General features: G+C 38.8%; 1 protein-coding gene across 3 annotated transcripts; it reads right to left on the reverse strand.

The window, feature by feature from the left end:
* Positions 1 to 2,181: 2,181 nt before the first annotated feature.
* Positions 2,182 to 4,492, reverse strand: LOC131677572 (traB domain-containing protein). Of its 3 annotated transcripts, none has more exons than XM_058957460.1 (4): positions 4,304 to 4,492; positions 4,027 to 4,103; positions 3,450 to 3,967; positions 2,182 to 3,391 (listed from the first exon to the last, which is right to left on the reverse strand). In XM_058957460.1, exons 2-4 carry the CDS (start codon positions 4,031 to 4,033, stop codon positions 2,462 to 2,464), a joined length of 1,455 nt encoding a protein of 484 aa, XP_058813443.1. In that variant the 5' UTR covers positions 4,034 to 4,103; positions 4,304 to 4,492; the 3' UTR covers positions 2,182 to 2,461. The 3 variants fall into 3 exon arrangements, with proteins under 3 accessions (XP_058813443.1, XP_058813442.1, XP_058813441.1); XM_058957459.1 differs by having other exon boundaries at positions 4,027 to 4,243; XM_058957458.1 differs by having other exon boundaries at positions 4,027 to 4,164; positions 4,304 to 4,491.
* Between the last annotated feature and the right edge of the window lie 21,959 nt (positions 4,493 to 26,451).

Genomic DNA, 26,451 nt, shown 5'->3' on the forward strand with positions numbered 1-26,451 from the left:
TGCAAACTTGCGATCAAACAAAGACTTTTCTGTGAGTCCGAAAATTTCGAATAATTTGCTGCATTTTTCCAAGCACGATTGCAGTATTCTAGTCAGGGTACTGACTGGACATTGCAAACTCAATTATCACATGGCTACTATTCAGCGTGCTGAGTATCATTTGTGTGATCTTTGTGAATCCGATTACGGAACTTCATAACATTTGATATGTAACTGCCCAGCAGTAATGCAATTGCGTATTCAGATTTTTGGTTCCCCATACATAGATGAACCTATGCCCGGACAGCTGAAACTAAAGGATATGCTATTGTTCCTAACCCAGTGTGTTAAAGAGCTATAGTTTAAGCCATATTTGAATGACAATATCTCTTCGGAGGTGTTGTCGTTCTGTTATCTCAATATTCCTCCGGGGGTGTTGATGTATCCGCTCACAGTTTAAATAAAAATTCTAAATCCCTCCGGGGGTTAGAGGTTTTATTTCTGCTATTGTAGCATTTGCAGATCGTTCACCATTCTTCTGGGGGTGCAGAATGTTCTGTTTTTTTATAATTATTAAATTTATTTAGGCTCAAATCCGGTAGCTCGACGAGGCCGATTGTTCGTTTTGTTACCATAAATAAAAAAAACAACTAAGTTAAGTTTTTTGTCTCGTTCAGGAGCAGCTTTCTGCTGCGTGTTGAGATCCTTTTTCTAGGGGGCGAAATATTGCCAGTGTTGTCCACTGCAATTTGAGGTTCGATCCGTTTGTCTTCTTTCGCGTTGTCGTTCATGTCCATGTCCTCATCCGTACTACTTTCCTGCTGCTCGCGGTCAGATGTTCCAGTTTGTGTCTTACTCTTATCGGTCGTTATTGTATGTTCGTATTTTTCGGCATTCGTTTCGTTGTTGTTGTTGCTGGTTGTTGGTGCTTGATCCGGAGATGTTGGATTTGCAGCTGTTAGTGGTTTAGCGTAAGATGGTTCTGGGCTGATTTCAGTTGGATTGGTTAAGTTTTTCTTAACAGTTTCTACGCAAAGTTTTCCGAGGTGCAGCTTCTTCGTGCAGAACTGGCACGTAGGAATTTGCCCTGGGTACGTGACTAGTGATGTCTGATGAATGAGAACATCGTCACTTCCTAACGCTGTGACGGATATGTATGAGGGAATTGGCTTGGCCACACGCATTCTCACCACACGAACACCGTTAGGGATGCCCGGGAAAAAAATTTCTCCATGTATCGTGTGTAACGGAGTCTACTTCTCCGTATTTTTGCAGGCATTTTTTAATCACGCTGTCAGGGGTATGCATAGCCAAATCATGGACACGAACTTCTACAGCGCCGTTCTCGATGTATACGGGAATGCTATATTTAACATTGCCGCATTCGGCGGTGTGCTGCATGTTTTTTCGCGAGGCGAATGACTCAGCTTGGTTAATGTTCTTGAACGAAATCAGCACGCAATGTTTGATATGATGCATTTGCAGGGTTTTCACTTCAGCCAGATTGAGTTCCATCTGTACTTTTAATAACTGTTCCACTTTCCGAATGGCTGGTCTTACGGGGCATTTCGAAAAATCAACAGCAACACAGTTCGACCGCAGCTGGGTTGCTTTTTGCTGGGCACCGATACTCATCACTAAATCGCACAGTAGGTATAGGCTATTGTTATATGGACTGCTTGTGCGATAGACACCGATTGATTTTTAGGTAGAATTGACGTTTTCGCTTGCGCGGGACGATTTTATGCTTCTGCTCAGGGCGAGATGTGAAGACAAACTCTAATGTTCTGTTTTAATTGTTATCTGTCGTTATTTTCCTTACTCCTAACCTTACCATTTCCCCAATCCTTCCCATCAGGGAAATGATTAAAAAATAGATCATGGCAAGGCACATGGGGAACGCGCCCTTTGAGCCGGTCGATACTGATTTCTGATAGATATTTAGCAGCAATCATGCACTACACGATGACACTCAGTACGATCCTCCTGATGTTCTGAACGTTTCTGGTATACTACACAACTTCATCCTTCATAACGACAGTCCTCGCACCTTCCCTTGTTATTACTGTATATACACAATCAGCACTCAAGCATTTAGCTGAACCAGATTAGTGTTAATCCCTTGGTAAATTCAAGGGAATTCCTTGCGGCTAAAGCATAAGGAATTCTAGTTGGGTTCTTTCAGAAGAAAACGTACACAACTTGAATTCTGAAACAATTTATTTAGCTCCGCTTTATATCCGGCACTATTTCTTTACATTTTGATTCGCATTAGACTTTGCCCTGATCGGCGCAAACACTATATATATATATATACCCTAGATGTACCAACACTGTACATTAAATTTGAAGGAGATGCTCAGATACACATGCAAATACCATACCAACGAAGGTGCTTCTTACTGTGGTCAAAAATGTATTTAAAAAAAGAAAAGAAGGCGAGCCTTCAGTAGCTCTCGAGCACCAGAAAATATACCACCGATCACAACCATCGGCTTAACCGTGGTCGCACGAACCGAAACGCACCGTAGGCGCACAATCCCAGCGTGCCGTACTTCAGTACAATCTTGGCCGCTCGGTGACTGAAGCTGGCCGGTGGAATGGTCACGATCGAATCGATAGCCGTACGTTCTACCTTACCCCAGTGCTTGATAATTCCGGCGGCATGTCCAATTCCTACCACCCCAACAACGTGGACTGGTAGACGAATATCGTCCGTCAGCTGGTAGGGCATTGCGGCAACCTGTAACGAGTAGCACAGATACAGATCCCGCTCCTCAACAAAGACCCTTCCGAAGGCGGGAAATTCCCCGGCCATTTCTAGCATGATTTCCTCCAACAGATCTTTTTGTTTGCACTGTTCAACGTCTTCAATGCTGATGTCATCCATAATCAGCAGCTTGGGAATCAGCTTGATCGTTTGCCACAGCGATAAACCACGCAAAGCACGCTGAAGTGTAATGTTAATCTGTCGGTCACCCAGCTGGATGACACATCTTGGAATGCGAGAAGCTTCGTCCACTGCCCGACGGAATTCACCACCAGGTGCCATTCCGAGCTTTTTCGTGATTTTGGCACTCATGTTTAGCAGTAAAATATAAAACAGTCCATTGATGGCTCCGTTTCGTTTGATGATGCTTAGAATTTTGGCCAGATTGATATCCTTGGCTTCTTCCAGCAGTGATTGCTCGTCGTACTTCAGAATGTGGATACGGGAAGGACATAATTCCAGCATGACAACATTAGGTTGCACGTTTTGCATAACCAGTGACACGTCGTTTTGTGAATTCTCACTAAAGTGCGCTGTTCCTACCAGATAAACTTTACTGCCTTCCGGAGTGGTCAACAGAGTGACCGTATCCGGGAGGTTGCGGTCGAATTCCTCCAAGTAGTCGTAGATTTTAATTGGATTCTAAAAACAAGTCATAAACGTTAAAACATTATTCCAAAGTCATACTCAAACAATCTACCTTTTGACTTTGCTCCACTTCCGTTAGCTGATCATCATCCGTTGGAAGCAGCGAAACATTATGCGTTGTGTCCTTCGAGTCTTTTGTAGTTGGGCTGTCATCGTCTAGCAGCTGACCGCTCGCTTGTGAGACATTCAGTAGGGACGGTTTCGGTGCAGTTACACTGGACGACGAAGCTCCCACACTGCTGCTGACAGCACCGGTACTAACTTCCTCGTCACTAATCAGGGCCGAGGCTTCATCGGAGCTGGACGTAAATGACATGGTGGAGCTACCGTAACCGGATCCTTCGATTCCACTTTTTTCAGGACTTATGCTCAAGGTACTCTCCAGTGTTTCGTTGTTTGAAGATTTGGATGGACTCTTTTCCAGAGTAAGCTGCTGTGAATTGCTCGAGTAATTATTATTTCTCAAGCTGTCTAACAGCAGCTGTGAGGCGTCTTGAGAATCATGCTTCTTTTTTTGGTTTGGCTTCAGTAATCCGCTCCAATCCTGTGAGAGATTGATGTCTTCAATTTCTGAAAGTACGCAGTTTGAATTATTCTTTTCTCTGGCATTTTCCTTTGTACAAACTTACCATCCATAGAGATATCCAGACTAAGTAACGCTTCATTTATAGTTTCATCCGAAGCGCTAGTGTATTCGGATGCCGAGCTGATCGGAGAGGACATTCTTCAAATTAGATAATTGTTACTTACTATCGACTGAAATGGAACTGGAAGGAAAAATTAGTCATCAAGAATAATTCTGATTCAATAGTTTGTAAGTAGGAAACAATCCACGTAATCTTTTTGCTGCGAAAAAATAACAAAAACGTAGACGGTCCAGATGACATACATTATAGTTCCACTTACTCTTTTTTGGCAGTTATAAGCTTTCTTTACTTCATCCAAAACAGGTTCACAGTTATTTAAATAGCTAAATCACTGCGATTTTCTTGAAACAAAAGAACAATATTCTAAAAAATAAAATTCAATGTTTTTTCTGCCGCGATAAACTGCAAACGACTACAAAATGCTGCTTCACATCTTTCTCTCTCTCCACGACCATCTATCAAAACTGACAGTTGTTGAAACTTTAGGGTTGTGGGTTTTCAATTGATGCCAAGCCTTTAGCGACAGCAGCGCTACCGCGTACACGCAGTGCCCAAAGAGAATAGTGAAAGAGACGAAGAGTGAAAATCAGTCAAAACGGCAACACTCCCTTTATGATGATTTCAACACTAGAATTTTGGCAACCGCTTCTACAGGCAGCACTTTAAATGACTCCTATTATATTTTGAAAACAAACCGTATGTCGATCGATGGATTTGTTTATCAAACGATGTGCATTTCGAAACAAAGATATGAAATAATTCTAAAGCTTATTTTTACTCATACATATACTCTAGAATGCACCTTACAATCACGATTGAGCTAAATTCTGACGAAAATTCAAATTTCTTTTTTGATAGAAGTACAATACTTATCTCCTCCAACTCAGGCATGAGTAATGTTTATTTACATTGCACGATTGGTCTGCTCAATAAGGTATTTTTGGCTTCACACTATTCGTCTCTTTTCCTATTCTCTTTGGCAGTGCCATACACGGTAATCAGAACAAACTTTATTATAACTATGAAGTACGCATTTTGATGGGAAACTGGGACTACCCACAAAATGAATATATTGTTTTTACTCTCTTTTGTGCAAATAGAATGTACGTCAGAATCGGCATACTTTCTACTCCACACAACAAAGTAAAAAATGCATAGTTTTGACTCTTTCAACAAACTATAAAATGGGTAATTTATACTCATGCCTGCAAAGTTAAATGTATAGTTTTTACTTTCTTGAAAAAGTAAAAAATACCTATTTCGTACTTCTTAGAAGAGGTCAGTAATGCGTAAATACTGTACAACTTTTGTTTTTCAATTTCTTTTCGAGAAGTAACAAAAATCACATTGATTTTTATTCTAATTTATTTAAATACAAACAATATTGAGAGGTCATACCATCTTGAAACTTCCTTAAACGGTACGGCCTTCAAGAATCGAGCCCAAATATAAAACTTTTTTTCAAATCTGACTCTGAATCATTACTGGGTTTCATGCATTTCAAATCTAAAAAAGAAGAAACTTGATATTTTAAAGAAGCTAATAAGAAAGAAGCATACGTACCATAGCATTATTATATGATTTATTATGAGGTTTGGAATGTTCGTCCATATTTCTCTGCCTTCGATAAATAATCGCGAAAGTAAACAAGCATTGTTTGCAATACGAACACTTATTTGAAAATGGCCCCACGTCGGAGTGTAAATTTTCTTTACTCTGTGAGATATACTTTTTACGCATTTTTCTTCGCCGTTGACATTCTCGAAAATGCGTTAAACATACTCTTCGTTCATAACTAAAATCGATACACTTTTTGACGTATAAATGGTATTCTCAAAAATGCGTGAAACATAGTCATAAAATAGGTAGTCTAGATTTACCGTGTGTATAAAAACGATTTGTTACCAAATATCTGAAAAAGGCCTAACTGCCAAACGTAAACATTGAGAAAATTGCAAATGAAGTTTTTGTCGAATTCATTATAATCCTATTTAAAAAGTTGCTACTATTTTATTTCATTTGATCGGCATATTGTCTCTACTTGGATCCCCACACAAGTAAGTAATCTTAAGGTCTGATATTGCACCGAAACGTAGGAGAAATAAGTTATTTCTGATTTATTTTTTTCTGCCGAAATCTCAACAGCTGAAATTCAGCAAACATTTTTTTTTGCTGAGATCTCAGTAAAAGTGCCGCTTGAGTGCTGAGACTCGGAAAATATTTCACCGAAAATCAGCAAACTAATCTCACTTTACTGAGATATCAGCACAGACTAACAGACATAACACTTAAAAACAAAGCTTCGCCCGCTTTAACGGTCATTTTAAATATATTCGTAGTTGGGACTGTGGCCACATATGAAATTATGGCGCTATTGACATATGAACAAGCATATGGGGGATGAAAAATTGCTCCCTAACCTGAGGGGTAACCTACCAGTAAATGAGTGTTTGGGACCGTGAATAAAAGGTGGAGCTAGTGTTCTGGGAAAATGATCGGATCTATGTTTTTTGAGGGAATTCCCTCATAGTGTTATGTCTGTTAGTCTGTGATATCAGTTTCTGAATTTGCTGACTTCACAGCTGTTGGGAAACTACCGAGCCGAATTGAGTGTGCAGATTGCGACACAGATCTTTCAATAGGGCCAAAGTCGCAATGTACTCAAATGGAGAAAAATCAGTTTCAATATACAGCGATGCTTTTCTAAATGTAGTTTTTATTGTAGGTATAAATTACTTTATGACCATGTTTTTCCGGAAGCATCTTTGGTTAAACCTTATGACAATATAACAAAGAATTTAATTCCTATGTGCTTTTAGTGGGTAGAAACTAAAAAAATGCTTACGCCCAATTTGCATCCCAGTCGTGATTTCGCCCTTCAGCAACCACCATTTGCGGAAGGGCTAAACGGTGTACATAATTTTCAGAAGGGCGCGGTAAAAGGGCTAAACTGACTCTGTCTTGCTGGGTAGGGCTGGGTAAATGGGCGAGCTTGACAGTATACTTTTTAATAGGGCTCAGCAAATAGGCGCATATAAACCCAATGTAAATGATAGGGCGCGTGCATCTTTTCTTCGCATTTCATGAAAATATCGAAATATTCGAATGTTTATGTGCAACAACTATCGAGTAGACATGATCCTAGTAGATATTGCTTATCATTTATATAATAGAACCGCCGTTTAAAGAATAATTTTGTGAATAATAACCGTACGCCCGGTTCTGTCAAAAAATGTAAGTTTAGCCTTTATATTCCATATGAGAAGAAGGGCCTAAGTCGAAATCTCGAAGAAAATGCATGTTTCGCCGTTTTGTTTTCTTTAATTATAAATCGAACTAAAACCATTTTAACTAATTTTCACCTCAATCTTGTAGTATTTTTGTCGCATAATGTCATAATAGCGAAAACGCAGTTTGTTTACATTTGCTATTTAAGCCCTAATGAAAGATCTATGTCGATTGGCTCTATTGAACATTGAAAAATCAGATTGGACCTGTGTGTAAATTATGCAAAAGTTGGATGTAGAGCAGTTGTAGTGGCCAAATGTTTGAGTCAAATTTACTTTGAGGAGAAATTCTGCAGAAAACGGTATTACCCAAGCACGGTGCATAGCAGTCTACTTAAGAGAATCTTTTTTCTGTCGTTTGCTGTCAACGGCTGTGCTGGGCGGTTAACGGTTCGTTCGGAATTTCTCCCCAAAGTGAATTTTGATAGTTGGTTTTTGAGCCCATATGTGTGGCGAGAATTCATCGAGTGTGTGTATCACTGCTTTTATAATGCTTTTATAATTAGTTATGGTATAATGATTCTTTACAATCCTTTGTGTATTGCAAGTTGGGTAATATAATAGTTGTAAGAATTAGCCGTAGAACTGAAGTTATTGCAATTAGTGTGATTCTGTTGAGCAGTGCTGCCTGGGACAGTTTAAGTAAACGGTGAAAAAATGGAATTTTGATATATTTTTGTTACCTTCAAATGTCATTAAAAACTGATAATCCTATCAAATTCGACTGATTTGAATTGCCTTTTACAGGGAATTCGATTATTTTAAAAATTCTAAAACAATTGTATTGAGCATCGGAAGGTAAAAATTGAGCGGCTTCTAGCACTGCAAGAATATCTCCTATCTTGACCAAAACAAGCTTTCCTTGACTAAAACAGCGTTTAAGAAAAATATTTTTGGAAGCCGATACACAGACTAACAGACATAACACTGGAAAACAATTCTTCGCCCGCTTTGGCGGCCATTTTAAATATATTTGTAGTTGGGACTGTGGCCACATTTGCAATTATGGCGCCACTGTCATATGAACAAGCATATAGGGGATGGAACTCTAGTGAAATATAATTCCCAAACCTGAGGGGTAGCCCACAAGCAAATGAGTGTTTAGGACCGTGAAGGTGAAGCTAGTGTTCTGGGAAAATTGCCGGATCGATGTTTTTTTGAATGTTCTGTCTGTTAGTCTGTGGCCTATGTACGCTAGAAAAACTGAAATGAAAGGGTTGACTGGGTCGCATTTAGGTGGAACTCCGCTAATAGTTCGACGTTTGTCCAACTAAAAAGCATCTGAATGTCAAAATTTCATGTCTAATTTATTTTGATAATCAAACCACAGACTAACAGACATAACACTATGAGGGAATTCCTTCAAAAAACATCGATCCACTAGCTCCACCTTTTATTTACAGTCCCAAACACTCATTTACTGGTGGGTTACCCCTCAGGTTTGGGAACAATTTTTCACTAGTGGTCTATCCCCCATATTCTTGTTCATATGTCAGTGGCGCCATAATTTCAAATGTGGCCACAGTCCCAACTACAAATATATTTAAAATGACCGTTAAAGCGAGCGAAGCTTTGTTTTTGAGTGTTATATCTGTTAGTCTGTGATCAAACTGCCCAGGTCATCAACAAGCATTAGTGTAAGTAGTAAAGTAGCATATAATTTGCATTTCAGATGCTCCTTGCAGTATATTAGCATTCGTTACTTATAACTGTTGTTAATCAGCATTCAAAAACTGTTTAAAAACTTCTTGCCTGTAAGCAGCATCACAGAGAACAGACGTCCACCTTTAGCATTCAACTTGTGTAAAATCTCTAACGGTTTCGAAGGTAGTTTGGATATCTAAACCAGGTGCGCTACTGTCGTCATGTTTTTTTGTGGCTGAGTGCGACAGAATTGACAGCGGTTATTCCTCTACCCAGTCAAACTAGTCCGGAACCGATTCGGCCTTCCAGCATGCATTCCAGCTCAAATGCGTCAACCGATAGAGTCGGAATCGGTTGTTTTCTTTGAGCTAAATTCCATGCAGAATCCATCCAGGATTTCGAACCGGTTCCGGAATCGATTTGACGGATAGTTGGGATAGGTTGGTGTGGCGGCGCTAGTGTGTTTAGTATATTAATTCAAATGTTTACACACGTTTTTTAAATATTTTTGTTCGATCATGGATGTCTGTTCTCTGTGGCAGCATTCTGAATGCACAACAGTAGAAAAAAGCATTTGCATGGCACAGCAGTAATGTAGCCATATATTTTGCCAAATGCGGCTTTTAAATAGCAAACGACGTAAATGCTTATCAGATATTCCGCTCCCGGGGATTTGCCCCTGGAAGTCGCTTGACAAACAGACCCTGCTGCGACACCACTGGGGATGCTCTAAAGCAACATAAAATTGCTGCATAGACGTTTGACAGTTAGCGCGTGTTGATATAAAACAAAAAAAGATAAGTCACATAGAAAGGCAATGTATAGCTTGGATAGTGATAGTTGGAAAAAAAAATAAAAGGAAGATAACAAAATGAAACTGTGTGAGATTGCGATAGGGAGAACGAAACAGTTTAAGTTGTGAAAGTATAAACCTGTAAGTACAGTGAGAAAAGCACTGATGTGAGAAAATGTATTAACTCCCCTTAGCACGGCGACCGCGATTCGGCAGTTAAGGTATCTCACCCTACCTGAACCTAAAATGCGACAATATAGCGGTAGATACGACAATCAGGGAGCGTGGAAAATAGGGAGAAACTACTTCTTGAAAGTGTAATTATGCATGAGTGATTTAGAATACCCCAAGTAACCAATAAGCATTATAACGTAGCCTAATATCTGCTTTAGATCCACATATAAAGCTGTCCTAAAAAGCCGTGAAGCCATAAATACTTATATAATGCTGATATTATGCCAGAAAAGGCGAAATATAGTGCTATTACTGTGCAGAGATTGACAGCTCGTTTCTGCAGTACTAATGCTATTATATAGCAAAAGCGCACAAATGTCAAATTTGAAAGCCTTATATTGGCACTACTAATGCTATTAAAAAGCTTCAGTTGGTTGTCATTGTCCGCCATGATTTTAAAACCATTTCTTATGTTTCCTTTCGGTATGATGAGCAAAAAGGAAAATTTTTAAAATAAAATATTCTGTTTAAAATCGTAATTGACTCTGTTCTAAATGTATTGTAATGAATATCCTTAATGGGTTTACGTTCTTACATGATATGAATGTTTACGAAAATTACCTTAAGTCTCGAACTGAGGTACCTTGCCTCGTCCTTCATGGTAAGTGCGCTGCGTTTGCTTCCTGGACTATATTGCATATGTTCGATTGAAATGAAATATGCCGAATATAATCTTCAAGAAGAGTTGCATAACAAATAAACCCACAGCATTACAATAGCATTATATCAGCTTTTTATTTGCTCTATAATGGCATTAAATGCACTTGTAAAGCTTACATGCTTTAAAGATCCTTGAAGCATGTACGCGTTATATCAGCTTTATATACGCATATAGAGCAAGCTATAATGCTATATGTCGACTGTGCAGTTCTGCATTATTGATGCTAATATAGAGCTTTATTGCGTTGTTAATTCTGTAATAGAGTTTCAATGCAACATTAGTGCAAATGTATAGCCAATATAGTGCAATGGCTTAATGCTTATGGTTACTTGGGACCGCTTATAATAAATGTTATTTACAGTTTGAGCGTTACCGTAAAGCCAATCGGTTGCTACAAAAATTTGGTTCCGTTTCCGAACAACCCCCTTTGCGCTACAGAACCAGAATTATCCAGAAAGTGAGTTTCAATGCGGCTCGAGAGTTTTATGATGACCACGTTCAAACTTCAAACACATAACTTTTTTGTGTCCACAATGGAAGTTGCGGAATTGGATTGCTACAAGAACTCGTTGAAACAGGTACAGCCAGCCAGGTTCTTGTTTAAATTAGACATCAGGTCTAATACGGATTCTCGCAATCTCACTAACGGGAGAGTCGCATGACTTGCAACTATAACTCAGACTTTCAGACCGCCCTGTGTCCGGTTTTTTGATTTCGACTCGCTGTGCGCCAAGTTGAAGTGTGGTGAACACTTATCCACTACTCGCCCAGTGAGCAAATTTTCCGGCAGAGGCCGCTCTGCTAGATTTCTGTAAGTCTTGGTTTGGCAGCCCTGTCAGATTTCTGCGCGTATCCTGTCGGGTTAGTTGATCTAGTGGTGATGAAGATGGGCTACTCTAGAAAATCTAGAAAGATTGTATCGAACACATGCATTCAAAGCCACTCTTAATTTACGTAGTCACGTGACTGATTAAGATATAAAAAGTCGCCATAGATGAAATGAGGAAGTATCAACGCTTTAAACAGTTTTAGTTCAATAGGGATCTTTAGGGGTGTGCGGGTTAAGGCATATTCTGATGCAGATTAGTACCGTGAGTTAATATCTCAGTCCTTTTTCAATTTTGTGGCCCGAAACTATTGAAAAAAACATTTTTTAGTTTGTTTCCTTTTAGGACAATAACACATCCAAACCCATGCGACTTGCACGACCCTATAGGTTGCCTTATCAGATCTACCATAGTTTGCAGATGAAACTTGAGATGGCAGGTTGCTAGCGGATTGACAAAGTACCAGATCATGCTGTGTGGGGTGCTGTCCCAGTTAACAATGAGGCGAACGAGATATTTGCAGATACGTCATTTAGTAGGACAACTGTCAGTTTGCTGGTTGAGTTTAATTTGTTTTTTTTTTAAATTTAAAAATCATAAAAGAATAATTAAGGTTTAAGAATGATATGAGTGTACTCGTAAGGACACCCGCTACCAATACATATGAAAAACTGGCACAATTTTTCCAAATTAAAGGTCCCTATTGAAGTAAGCAGATGTTTCGTTGATAAATTTAGTCTCTTTAATGAGCCATAAATTTTTCCGCATTGAATATTAATTTGGTCATCCCAATCGAGATTAGCCTTGAAAATAATTCCAAGATTGTTTACACGGTCAACAAATTCAATAGGCTGATTGTTAAGAAACAATGCTGGATAAATCGTAGTATTCACCCGATTGAAAAAAATAGCTTTAGTCTTACTGGGGTTAATAAACAATAAATTTCGTTGTGTCCACAAATAAATACTTTCTAGATCGCTATTGATTTTATTGGACATATCAGCAATATTTGCAGTTTTGGCAGCACAAAAATAAATTTGAACGTCGTCGGCAAACAAATGAATCGAGCAATATTTTAGTATAGAGGGTAAGTCATTTATAAATAATGAAAACAAGAGTGGCCCCAATACAGATCCTTGAGGAACACCGGATCCGATTCGATGGAAGGATGACATGATACCATTACAGTAGACTGGTTGTCTACGTTCAGACAAGTAAGATTGTATTAGGCTGACAGCCTTACTTCTCGCACAAAATGCTCGCAGAAACTCTGCCGGCATCAATTTCGCTTTGCTCAACTTTTGCTAACTTTCTGCTTGCCACGCTGATCGGGCGGGTGCAGATGGCGAAGTGAGAGCAATCATTTTTGTAGAGAATAAATAAATAAAGCACTTTTGCACAACAATATCACTGGTGCGCAGCGTATCATTCAAAAAAGAATGTCCGTCACTGGAATTGGACTGGACTGGGATTGTTTTCATCGAAAAACGGTAGGTATAACACCACTAAAATGAAACTTCCACTAGAGCCAAAAGAGCTTTAACACAATGTAAACAAACATGTAGTAGAGATCGCCGCTTGCCAGTACATCCCGAACCGGAACATTAGATGATCTTACTCGGGCCCGAAGGGAATCCAATAGATGAGGTCTGGCAGAACAATACTCGGCTCATGAACAGGCAATATGTTTGAAATCGTGATAGACATCGCCACAGGCGTACATACTACTATTCGCGAGACATCATACGAATGAAATCCCGATCCACATCCATTCCTCCAAACCAAGGGTTCGTTGATACCTTTGGGATAATTGAATGTAGCCACCGTCCTAACTCTCCATTGCTTCATGATGCCTGTACACTTTCTAACGTACTCTGTCGAGAGCTATTGAGAGATTCAATGAAGCAGACTGATCTTTCACCTTCCAATGCGCCCGCATTAGCTAGAGTTCGCTTCTTCATTACCTGAGATGAAAGGGGACCAAATCTAACGTAATTTTGTACGATTGTACAGTTAAGACACGCAAGAGCTCCCAAATTTTCCCTCATGTAACTTATTAAATAAATCCAACAAGCGTCCCCTGGCAGAATCTGGCAGCTTCTTTAGCAAGTTGAATTTGATTCTGTCTGGCGTTATTGTAACATGATAAGAGACCTAGGGGCAGATTACATATGATGCATTTTTAAAAATCAGCGAAATTAAATGCATTTATTTCCATCAAAACAGAAATTCATAATGTATTTTTCGTTGCGTGCAATGTTTTTGCGTTGCGTGCGATGTTGTTTGCGTTGCGTGTAAGACGTTAAAACCCTACAGAAAAACTAGCCCTACATTTAACAAAACGTCGAACAAAGTGGATCAGCGTAGGACGTTTGTTAAACAAACTTTTCTGCGAGGCAGTGCAGAGCAGATGCAAAAATGGAAATTAAATGCATTTTTTTGAATTTGATGCAAATTTGTTATACATTCTTAGAGTGATCTGCCCCTAGTAAGAGACCAAGTGAGAATTCCACCATCGATAAAAGAAAATGTTTCTTTCGCGCTATCGTGAGCAAAGCAGTGCTGTAGATCTTGTGTTCCTGGGCGGAATCCGGACAAACCTTCTTGGCAAAATCGAATATCCAACGGTTTGAATATTCCACGCTCTCTTTAGTGCTGTTTATGTTTCGCTTACGCCGGGCCGAGCCCTAAATAATGCTCATCGATGTTAACGAACCGGTGCCAACTACGTTTCTTGGTTTTCATCAAACTTTTCATTCGCGTTTCTAACATCGCGTACTGTCGAGAGCAAACGGATAACCCGTCGTTCCGGTAGATCTTGTACGCGGCGGCCTTCTCCGCCTGCATATCTGAGCACTCTTTATCCCACCATGGGTTGGGAGACTGTCCGCGAGAGTTCCTGTCTGGTACACGTTTAATCTGAGTTTGAATCGCGGTGTCGAGAATCACGCTAGCCAAAAGCTTGTATTCTTTTTCTGGGGGAAGCTCTAGTGTGGACTAGACTTGGTTAGATATCGCTTAGCTCTTCCAATAAATATTTCGTGTGCGAGGTCATACTAAACGTTGATTGTATTTGGTGGCTCTGAACCGTTAGTAACAGTAATTACGATTGGCACATGCAATCTAACCGAGTGATGTCGAGCAGAGAGACAAGTCTAAGGCGCTCGGACACGCTGGAGGGGCAGCAATACGTGACATTCCACCCGTGTTCAAAATGGTCATAACGAAGATGTCGCAAGCTCCTGGAGTGAGGTAGATAGGTTATCATCATGAAGCAACCCCATGCCGTACTGAGAAAGTTAAGATCATCTAAAACTTGCCTTGGTGTAGAGAGGAGTTGCGCAATATCGCAAAGCCGTCGGTGGCCTATTAGGCTCTAGGGGAAATGTAAGTTGAAGCAATATGAAGGTTTTTGCCTTTAATTCTAGTTTGGCAAGCGATAACTTGAATGCCTGGCGTCGGGGGGAGGTTGGTTCGATTGAAAGAATAGCATCAGAGACTAATTGAGACGGCGGAATCACGAGTTTTCCGTGGCTCAAGAGGTACTAACTACTACTAGAAGTTTCTCTCTCTGACTAAGATATAGGAACACTTGGAGTTTTTGATGTCCGAGGAAGTACTGGGAACTCCTTTTCTGGGCTTAGGCTTCTGAGACCAGGAGCTACTTGCTTCGGTTTTGCACTAGTACTTCCTCGAGTAGTTATTTTTGGAGGACCTTCTGACCTTTACAACGAAGCTTAGAGAGGAAATGTTCCTCCTTGTTCTATTGCATCTAGGCATATCAGAAGACGTTACCTCCTGGGGTACCCTAGTAAAAAAATTATACACGAACTTTAATCCCTATAGTGCATTGATTCCACATATTGTTTGGATGATACCCTGCACAGATTGTTAGGCTCATAAATCATACGATGTTTATGAGAGTCATCAGTCACTGAACAAGTTAGTATAGGTATTCGTAGAAACAGGTGGCGGGAGCACAGGAGCATTTTTGTCAAAGATCGTTTCCCTCCGCTGTTTGTACATGGGGTATATCGGGAGAACATGTGGGTTTCCCCCACAGTAGAGATACTTTTCAACCTCTCTTCTACAGGAATCATACACAAAATTCCCTTTCCTACAACAAACCTTATTGCTACAATGGGAGCCTGTGTGTTGCAGTGGTTTGCAAGTAGTACAGTTCTTGACCTATGGCACAAAAAGGTGAACAGGTAGACGAAGCTTGGCAAAGAGGAGGTAGTTCGGTAGGGCTGACTTGGCGAAGGTCACATTTACACTCCGGTGTCCTCGCGTGCTGAAGCATGGGGTCCCTAAATCAGTCAACCTTAAACTCGAATCGGAGGCGACCCCTCAAATTTCAACCTGATTAACAGGTACATATACTCTGTACTCCTTCGTAAAGGGTCCGTAGCTAGAAATATAATTTGCCTGCTTCAAACTATTTACCACCACCCGAAGCTTATCAGGGCGAATTTTCGATATTTTTGTTATGGCCGAATATCGTTCCATCAGAATTCGAGAAAGCTTAAATAAATTTAAAAACATTTTGTCTTTGGCCCGGAAGGAGATAACATAAGACCCGGTCGAGGAGGGTGGATATATCTTGGGCCGAGGAGTCGATTTTATTACGACCTCCATCTCACCTTGAGACGAATCATTGTCAGGGGAAGCCATTTTTGTTTGGACAAAGGGCCCAGTGCAGGATTATAGAAGAGATATAAAATAAGAGCGATGTCTACTGCGCACTTCCCACTAACCTGGACTTCGAACTTTCCAAACTGCGAACTGTCAAGACACAAGTGATAGAGATAATACTTTCATAGACAGACTAGTCGAACTAACCAGTCTATGAGAAGAATTTATTGGGAGTTGAATGTGCCGTTAGCACTTCACACAGCAGCAGCAGCAACAGACAGGGTAACATCAAAGGCGGAAAAATCGATCGAAGCAACTAAGCAATTCGTTCTAGTACTTCTTGCTTGCTGGTCTTTCCTCTTCTATGAGTGACGGTAGAAAATTTCCGGTTTTTCCTTGGGGCACACTTAAATAAAATTGTCCAGGTATAATGGATCACCGACGATCAGTTTACGATTAGCTGACAAAGCAATACTACCGTATGTGAAAACGCACTTTTGACATTAAAAATGTCTTACTCCACTATCTGGGGCTGGGTGTCATTCTAAATTTTGAAAATCTCCTATGTAACGAAACTATGTAAGGTTTGTAGGATTATAACTTCGCAATTAGTTGACGGATTTCAATCATTTATACACCAATCGATTCAGAAACACCTGACTTGAATATAATTGCTAATTAGATTGATGTACTATATAAGTATTCTGTTGAAATTCGGTTGAATAAAAAATGGAAAAATTGCGCGAAAAAAGGGGAAATGCGCATACATGAGGCAGCTAGAGGTCAATCAAACAAAACAAAAGTGATAAATATATGTGCTGAATTTCCTTTTTGCCTTATCATTCGATAGTTGATGGTCGACGAGTAGTGTACGGACGTACATACCTAAACGATTCTCATGAACAAACGGCCAATAATTGCCGCTGTACTGTACGGAACAAACAGATTCTTGCGTGATTTGGGAAATAATCATAACAATTGTGTAGCAGATTCCGTAGAGGATACGATTACCGTAAATTTTGATAGAAATAATTTTGTAAAAGCATTAATTAGCCGTACTTTGATTGGTGGTTTACTCGTAAGCACCGCCTTTTTGGCGATGAACCACATGTGAGATACGTAAAATGAATTGTCTGTAGGAAAATGTTTTCAGTTTGCATTTGATCATCGTTGAAATCAGTTCGTTTATCGCCGGCGTCCGCTTCGTTAGTTCCTGGAAGGAACGCTCCCCGTTAGCAGCAGTAAACAAAGGCGCTCTCAAAATTGCCTCCATCACTAGACGTGTACAGAAGTCACATTGTTGTTGGTAAAGAAACGGTGAAATAATATTAACAACAAACGGTCCTTATTAGGATCACAAAATCGTTCTCAGAAGAATTACAAATAAAATTTCCATTTCGTGCTTTGGTAAATAACTTCCCTCTTATCGGGTTAGTTATCTTCTATAATAATATCCGAAAAATGTGCGATAAAACAAATAAACTGACTAATTGGATGGAAGCAAGAAAATCCCTACAAAATTTTGAATCAGAAAAGTGACCTTGATGGAAAAATGCTTCGATCGTTTCCAAGTGTTTAGCAACTGAAGTTGCCGATTTGTTTTCCAACCTTAATTATTTGCGCTGTGCTGTACGGAACAAACAGATTTTTGCGCGATTTGTTGGGAAATAATCACAACAATTGTGTAGTAGATTCCGTAGAGGATACGATTACCGTAAATTTTGATAAAAATGATTTTGAAAGCGCATTAACTAGCCGTGCTTTGATTGGTGGTTTACTTGTTAGCACCGCCTTTTTGGCGATGCACCACATTTGAGATAAGTAAAACCTAGGATAGGATCCGCCAGCTCTGTCCCCTATTTTTGAACCAATTCTGAACCAGCTCGTGATTGGATGAAAGTGACATAGGCAAACCTTCGGCTTGGAAACTAAAAATACTAAAGGGCTGCTTGGAAGTGTTGTCATATTGTGATATCAAACATAAAACGACGATTGTTAACTGTGTTGATTTTTTTTGTTTTCTCGAGATACCGCTTTATGAAGTGCAGGCATTATTTGGCAGACCAAATCAAACATATTATCCAGAACTGAAGTTCCCGAGAGATCCGGTAGCGCGGTTATCGTGGATTCTGTTCTGTGTGCGGAATAATGCAAAAATGCCGCTTTTCGAAATCAACAGGCTGTGTAGCGTAAGTGTGACAATATTTTGAACTTCATGTAAAAATTGTCTTTGTTCCAGTACCGAGTAAATTGGAAGTACTGAGCAAACAGGGAGAAAGTTATCCCGGAAGTCGCTTCTTGTTCTTCCTTTGGTACTATCGATACAGTTGAATTTTACAGTTTTCAACTTAATCGATCATCGGTGTAAATAGGAGCGTGTATTTTCTACTGCTGTTTTCTCCGAAACGATCACATGTAGTACTGGAACAAACCTATACATTGCTCCAAAACAAAAATTAAACCTTGCAGAAAAGTAGTTTTAGAATACTTAAAATAAATCCGAACAGAGAAGATTATTCTTGTGACAGAGGTTGCTTGACTCAGAAAGCAACTTACAAAAATGAAGAGGCATGAAGATATTTTTCGTAATGTCCAACAACGAATATATATATTATTTTGTTTTTTTGTATTCCGATGGAAAAAACGTTATGATCGTTTAAATGCGGATATAAAGACTAAATCTTTGATTTTTCCAGAAGCATGAAATTGGTACATCATATAGAATATTTTAATCAGAACAAATATACGACCGAAACAAAACAAATATTTTGGCAACATTGGTCGAGTGGGGTATGTCGTTTTCAACAGGGATTAGTAAAATATAAGAAGAAGCCAGCTGGCGGATCCTATCCAGCGTTGCCAATGTTCCAGATTTATCTGGAATCTTCCAGATTTTTCCCAACTGAACAGACATTCGTTCAAGCCAGACTTTTTACCAGATTTTTTAAATGTTGCCAGATTTTTCCAGATATTCTGAATTCTACGCTACAACCCAGCGGGGATACCATTATTCCAGATTTTTATAAAGCTTCTAGCAAAAAGTCAAATCTCTTATTCTATCAGATTTTTTAAACTATGGAAGTAGTATCACACAAATTTTGGAAATCTGGGTCTTTTTCGATAAATTCACTTCTATGGAGATCAAAATGTATACCAAATTTCGATGACTTTGAGGTCACTGTCAAGTGACAGATTTTGCCAGACATTTTTAGTTGAACTGCCAGATTTTCTTCGAAAAATAGTGGCAACCCTGATCCTATCCTAGAGTAAAACGAATTGTCTGTAGGAAAACGTTTTCAGTTTGTATTTGATCATCGTTGAAATCAGTTCGTTTACCGCCTGCGACCCGCTTCGTTAGTTCCTGGAAGGAACGCTCCTCGTTAGCAGCAACAAACAAAGGCGCTCTCAAAATTGCCTCCATCATTAGACGTGTACAGAAGTCGCATTGTTGTGGGAAAGGAAACGGTGAAATAATAGGTCTGTTCCAGTAGCAGGAGAAACTGGAAGTACTCCGGAGAAAATCGTTCCTGTACTCTCTTCTTCTCCTTTTTCTTCTTCAGGTAGCAAACCGGAGTAAAAAGGAGCAAAGATTTTTTGCTCCTGTTTACTCCGGAGTGACTTCCGTGTACTGGAACAAACCTAATATTAACAACAAACGGTCCTTATTAGGACCACAAAATCGTTCTCAGAAGAATTACAAATGAAATTTCCATTTCGTGCTTTGGTAATTAACTTCCCTCTTATCGGATTAGTTATCTTCTATAATAATATCCGAAAAATGTGCGATAAAACAAATAAACTGACCAATTGGATGGAAGCAAGAAAATAGCTACAAAAATTTGAATCAGAAAAGTGACATTGACGGAAAAATGCGTCGATCGTTTCTTTGGCAACTGAAGTTGCCGATTTGTTTTCCACGAATAATATGGTCGCATTTTTAATGTCATCGTGGTCGTGTCTTGTACACAGCCCTTTAATTTTTTACGTACAGGAGAAAACTAAGGGCTAAGCAAATGCATTGTGAATTGTCCTCGTGTTCTAATGCTGATTTCGGTTTTAGATCAGAGTCGCCCTAGGTTCGCTCTAATATTTGCAAAATCCATTCAAAAGTGACAGCTCAGAGCGAACCTAGAGCGACTCGATTCTAAAAACGAAAGCATAAGAGTTAGAAATGCAAGAGGAGTATTTTATTTTTTATTTAATGGCCGAGTTATAATCTGTGCAGTGTTCTGTTTAGTTGGAAAGAAATTTTGATAGATGTTTTGATTTTTGATCGTAAAATGGTTAAAAATCGAAATTTCAGCGATCGCCGATTAATCGACTTTTGAAATTGAGGGACGAAATACCTTTTTTGGTTTTCTAAAAAGGGTTCTTTGTGTTTTTTAAATTGGATAGCAAAAATCACTAAATTGCAAGTTTGTATCTATTCCATCGCAAAATTAACCTGACTTTTTCTTCTTTGGTTTGAGTTAATAAATAGTAGGTGCACGTAACACGAATGTATCATATCAGAAAAGGATTTCTATGAGACAGACATGTTTTTCTTTGTCGCATTCTGAAAACATGAGTTTTACGTAGGGTGGCAGAAGTTCTTCATCATCACACCGTAGAAGAAAAGGCTGAGAAAAATTTCTATTTCCGCGAAGCAGAAAGAAAATCCCTTCCTCCCACTTGTTTTTCCGTGGGATAAAATTGCAACCCGAAGAATAGAGAATGAAAATGTTGAACACGCTACCCATTTATTAGCAGCTGGGTAATTCGAGTAAGCTTTCGTGTGGATGTTGAGAATCAACGTGAAATCGCAATTAAGATGTCGATGGATGAATACGACTATTTTTTCTGAAGTGGCACATATTTCAATGAAAATTATTTTATCGGAAGAATTGCGAAGACATCGAATACGATTGAAGAATTGTCGTACGACGATCAGGTTTAGTATAAAATGTATAAATGTACCCAATGTGGGCGTCACTGAGAAAGCACTAGTATGTGGATTACTCCGTATGTTGCTTTCAGAAGTCACCTTTTATTTTGAAAGGCGACTGCTTCTGGCACAAGATTAACTGGATGAAAAGCAGCGCATTCTATACTCTTGATGCGATTAAAAGGTTACTCGCTGTTCGCTCTGGAAATTATGTGCGTGCTTGGTTGGTGACGGGCTGGGAACGGGGAACAAGAACTGAGCGAGTGTGTATGCCTGAATACCTTCAGTTTGCAAAGAAACTTTTGAGACAACTGGAGCTTTACCTCATCAGCCAGCAACCCTCGTTTTTTTCCTCGGGTTTGGAAAAACGTGAGTTGTTTTTGTGATTTAGTTAGACGACTATGAGGAAACGGTCTTTCGAAATCGGTTTACCGGAATTCATTTAAGCTATCGAAAGATCTAATTTACGCGAAAAAGAAAAGTCTTACGACAGGCAAACGACAACGGACACAGAATATACTTGCGTCTCCATTCTACGAAAGAGCTGCTAGCAAACTTGCGTCGTTTCGCAATTCAAATGAGTCTGTTCGCTGTGACGCAGAATGTGACCTCCTTTGCCCCTGTGTTACTACACTCCCGCGCCAGAAGCGTGAAGAGTTTAAAATTTTATATTCATTATGAAAAGTGACAGATAAGGAAAGAGAAAGGTAGATGCCACGCCACCAACCGGGAACACGCCGCAACAGCGGCACAGAGAGAGGAGAAGATTTCATAATCACTTGGATTATGTGTTAATTTAGGAAAGTTTGCTACTTATATGGAAAAGTAGACAGAGAAATTTTCATCTCATTGGCTTAGTTCTGTTCCGAAGTTGGGAAGGGGCGCGAGGACAACTCCGATGATAGGTAGTGCAGTGAATTAGGACCAAGTTGGAGAATAAGACACATTTAATAAAGGAACTTCGCTGCAATGCAGCTAAAGGATGCCTTTGCAATCGTCGACAGACGGTTCGTTTCTGTGACATTAAGTGGGGGAGGGGCAACACGGGAAGGTACATAATCAAATAAGACTATAATTATCATATTACTGTAATGTCTGTTCACAGTTGTTCGGTTTATTTGATGATGGTGATTAATGTTAATTATTAAGTTTAGCTTTGCATTGAAATATTTTTGTTTAAATTTTTTTACAGAACCAGTATAAAAACACCTCGCAAAAAATGTTGCAAAAAGTGAACTAATATTCATTACGCTTTGATCCCGAGCAGAAGAACTGCGGAATACTAAATTTAGGTATCAATACCAACGACTGTTTACCACAATATGGTATTAATGAGCTCTACATAAGAGGTAAAATACCAAAAAAATAACAGACATGTTCTACAAATAACTATTTGATAATGAAACGAGTTATTGTAATACCTGAATAATAATAAAACATTTTTCAACCTTCCAGTAACAAAATTCACTCTATAGAGGTATTCAATAAGGTATTGATTTGGTATTTGTAAAAATCACTAGAATACATAAATAATACTAAAATAAAGTATTATACCTCATTGAGGTATTAAGCAAGTATTGAAAAATGTTTCTTCAATACCTGCTTAATACCTTAATGAGGTATAATAATCAATTTATACCAAGTTTTGGTATGAATACCAAAAAATAGTATGCTCGGGTTATTGTCCAGTTATTTTCTCCTGGTCGGGATGGGTTGTATAAATATTATTGAATCGGAAGGTTATGAACCCTAACCTATTGGCGATTTGCGGCAATACCAAAATTAGTCATGCGACACCTATGATTCAGCTCATGAACTGGCAAAGTGATACAGTTTGCTTTTTTCACCCGATCTGGAGTTTCGTGAATTTACACCATCTCATGAAGGTTTAGCTTAACTTAGGAGGAACGGGAAATGATGGTGCGGCAGCAACGGTGCTTAACAAATTACATTTCGGAACAGCACACATATAGCTCTGCGAATAATATTAGAAACCACTATGTTTTACACCCTTTTCGCAAGATGTGTACTCATCATATTATAAAATGATAGTTTTCCTTCATTTTCATAAACAATTGTCAACAAATTGATCGGTGATTTGGTGTAAAAGTTATTTACTTACCAATGTTTACAGAAAATATATGCATTATGACAGAACAGAATCAAATCAACAACACTTTGCTTCCAGCGCTATCTGTGAGCGGTTTCAACGTAGAATCGCCAATACGTACAGTAGTCACATTTGTGATGATTTCTTATGTTTAACTTGAGTATATCTACCAAAAACTGTAATCATTAACTTCCAAAACGTTTTTCTTACCCTCTGAGCCCATTATTTGTATTTGTATTTGTATTTGTATTTGTATTTGTATAAAAAAAAGTCCAACTGACAATTTGTCTTAATGAATTTATTCACCATGATTGATGCGTATTTATAGAAAAAAACATAAAAAGTATCGAATTACTTAGCGTAGTTATTGCCTGTTCCGTCTATAGATAGACTTTCGTGCACATTTTGAAAGCAGAAAAATAAATTTTCACACCTTAAACTGCACGGAGAACAGCAAATAAACAAACCGATTATCTTCTGCACAATCCTACAGAGGGCGTTAAATGTTGTTTTTGTTCACCACTGCAAGAACCAAACTATGGTAGATACGGTGTGAGCATATTCTCGTGTGACAAAATTATTTCGCTGTGAGTCTATTTGGGGGTAAAATTCGCAATGTGAAAAACACAAAAACATCCACCTTATCTAGATGTCGCAGCAGGTAATTGAGCCTTTCAGCAAAATTTCGATTGCAAACATCCCTTTATTGTCTATTAGTACCATCTGTTGAGTTAAAATCCTACTATTGAGTTGTTTCTCTACGGTTTTAGCTAAGATTCGCTTCTTTGGCCATCTACATCTCATGTCAGCTAACTGGAGCAGACCCAAAATGGTGTCTCCAGTTGTTCGCTGAAGTTGGGTATCTTTCTACTTATTGATCTTCGCTTTCAAACAGAGTACCAGAATCTAAGCCAAAATACTCGAATCTCCAAATTGTGCTATCTGATGTCTCTTTTAAATCTCTCAATAGTGTCTTGTTATTTCTCTTTTCAACTTTCTTTACTTAGATGGAAATTGAAAAGAGAATCAACGAGGCATTCACACTGAGAACTAACACACAAATAGTTTTCAAACTTTTTACACAGAGAACAGACATGGTCGAACAAAAATATTTTAAAAACGTGTGTAAACATTTGAATTTATATACGATAAACACTAGCGCCGCCACACCAATCTATCCCAACTATCCGTCAAATCCCTTCCGGAGCCGGTTCGAAATCCTGAATGGATTTAGTATGGAATCTTGCTCAAAGAAAACAACCGATTCCGACTATCGGTTGATGCATTGGAACTGGAATTTATGCTGGAAGCACAGACTAACAGACATAACACTCAAAAACAAAGCTTCGCCCGCTTTAACGGTCATTTTAAATATATTTGTAGTTGGGACTGTGGCCACATTTGAAATTATGGCGCCACTGACATATGAGCAAGCATATGGGGGATACACCACTAGTGAAAAATTGTTCCCAAACCTGAGGGGTAACTCACCAGTAAATGAGTGGTTGGGACTGTGAATAAAAGGTGGTGCTAGTGTTCTGGGAAAATTGTCGGATCGATGTTTTTTGAGGAAATTCCCTCATAGTGTTATGTCTGTTAGTCTGTGCTGGAAGTCCGAACCGGCTCCGGACTAGTTTGACTGGGTAGGGGAATAACCGCTGCCATTTCTGTCGAACTCAGCCACAAAAAAATATGACGACAGTAGCGCACCTGGTTTGGATATCCCAACTACCTTCGAAACCGTTAGAGATTTTACACAAGTTGAATGCTGAAGCTGGACGTCTGTTCTCTGTGGTTTCACTCTCATTAAATGCTTTCGTATTAACAACCTTAAATGCTACTTCATTTCGGTAATGTCGTTGTCATTACCTACACTCAAAAAAAGTAAACGTTATGCCTATTGATTTTACACATAGATTTTTGCAATTAACGGAGGCATAGGGTAACCAACCTAATTTGGACCCCTACATATTTTGGACCCTGTTAGGGACCGTTCATAAACCACGTAGAACGAAATTTGAGAATTTTTAACCCCCCCCCCCCCCCTAGTAGACCTTAGTGCACTTTTGCCAACCCCCCTCCCCCCTCGCCAAAAGTCTACGTAGACTTTTTTTTTTTTTTATTCGCAGGAAATGTGAATTTAGCAAGAAGCACATTATAATGTTCAATTAAAAATAAGCGTTCAGATTTATTTCAAGCTTTTTAAATATTAAAGAAAGATTTTTCACATTGGTTTTTTGTCTATGATTGATCAAATCAATTAATACCGATTCAAGGTGCTTTCCAACGTTTGTGTAGCGGAATACTTCTTTTCAAGGTTAGTCATTCAAATATATGTATAAAGATACATTGCTATAACTAGCTTAAATTTTGGCCGAAGTGCGACCTACATCAACAATGCAGAATTGCTAAAAACTTTTTGAGCCTTACTGGTGCATTCAAAATTGTTAAATTATAAGAAACTATTACAAATTAATACTGTCGATGTGTACTATCATCTAGACTAAAATAATAAACCAAACATGCACACAAATTTAACTTTTCGTGAACAAATGTCAATATTCCTAAGATAATAAGATAATCTAAATTGCCTTATTTGATTAAGGGAACGAAGCTTTTTAAATCTTCCCAAAAATATTGATGTTTCTTATGTAATTAATAGCCGTATCACCTTAGAGTATTATCGCAAAGTATCAAAGTTTAACTCCGAATATTTTCGAAGATAAATATAGTAGAGCCGGTTTGCACGGAGTTGCATAGGGTCAAGACGTAAAATTTAACGGGTGTTTAAAGATTTTTAAATCAGTGTAAATGATTGCAAGAGAAACTGATTAACTCGAGTGAAAACTTTGTTGTAGAAGTTTAACTACACTACTGCTTTAACCACCGAAATTATTAAATAAAAATAAAAAAATTAATCTACTTATTGTTAAAAATCGGGTGTTTTGTTGTTACAATGCTTAACTTTGAACATTTTTTAACTTTTTATGGTTCATGCATTTAATGGTCCATGCATGTCTGCTAACTAGTGGTGCTTCAGATGATTTCACAGTCAAAATCTTCCGACGAGAGGAATTTTTGGCGTTCGTCTTTGGAACTGTCATTTTGTATTATTCCCAGATCAAAACTATATCAAAATATACGCAAGAAACAAAAACGTGTGAGGTTGTCCAAAAAAAAATCGTGGGTTCTGGGTTGAGTGGTCGCTTAACGAGTAGTTACCTCAATAGTGTACTAGCTCTGAAGTTTCTGCATAAATACTGAATAGACCGATATTTTGAATACAACTCTC

This window comes from Topomyia yanbarensis, chromosome 1, assembly GCF_030247195.1.
Source record: "Topomyia yanbarensis strain Yona2022 chromosome 1, ASM3024719v1, whole genome shotgun sequence".
Classification (NCBI taxonomy): Eukaryota; Metazoa; Arthropoda; class Insecta; order Diptera; family Culicidae; genus Topomyia; species Topomyia yanbarensis.

Excerpts from the sequence above, each read along its gene's own strand:
- LOC131677572 (XM_058957459.1), bottom strand. The coding sequence starts at position 4,120 with ATGTCCTCTCCGATCAGCTCGGCATCCGAATACACTAGCGCTTCGGAT. Across the intron at positions 3,968-4,026 it reads TCTGGATATCTCTATGGATG|AAATTGAAGACATCAATCTC; the intron begins GTAAGTTTGTAC and ends GCGTACTTTCAG. Across the intron at positions 3,392-3,449 it reads AAGTGGAGCAAAGTCAAAAG|AATCCAATTAAAATCTACGA; the intron begins GTAGATTGTTTG and ends ACTTGTTTTTAG.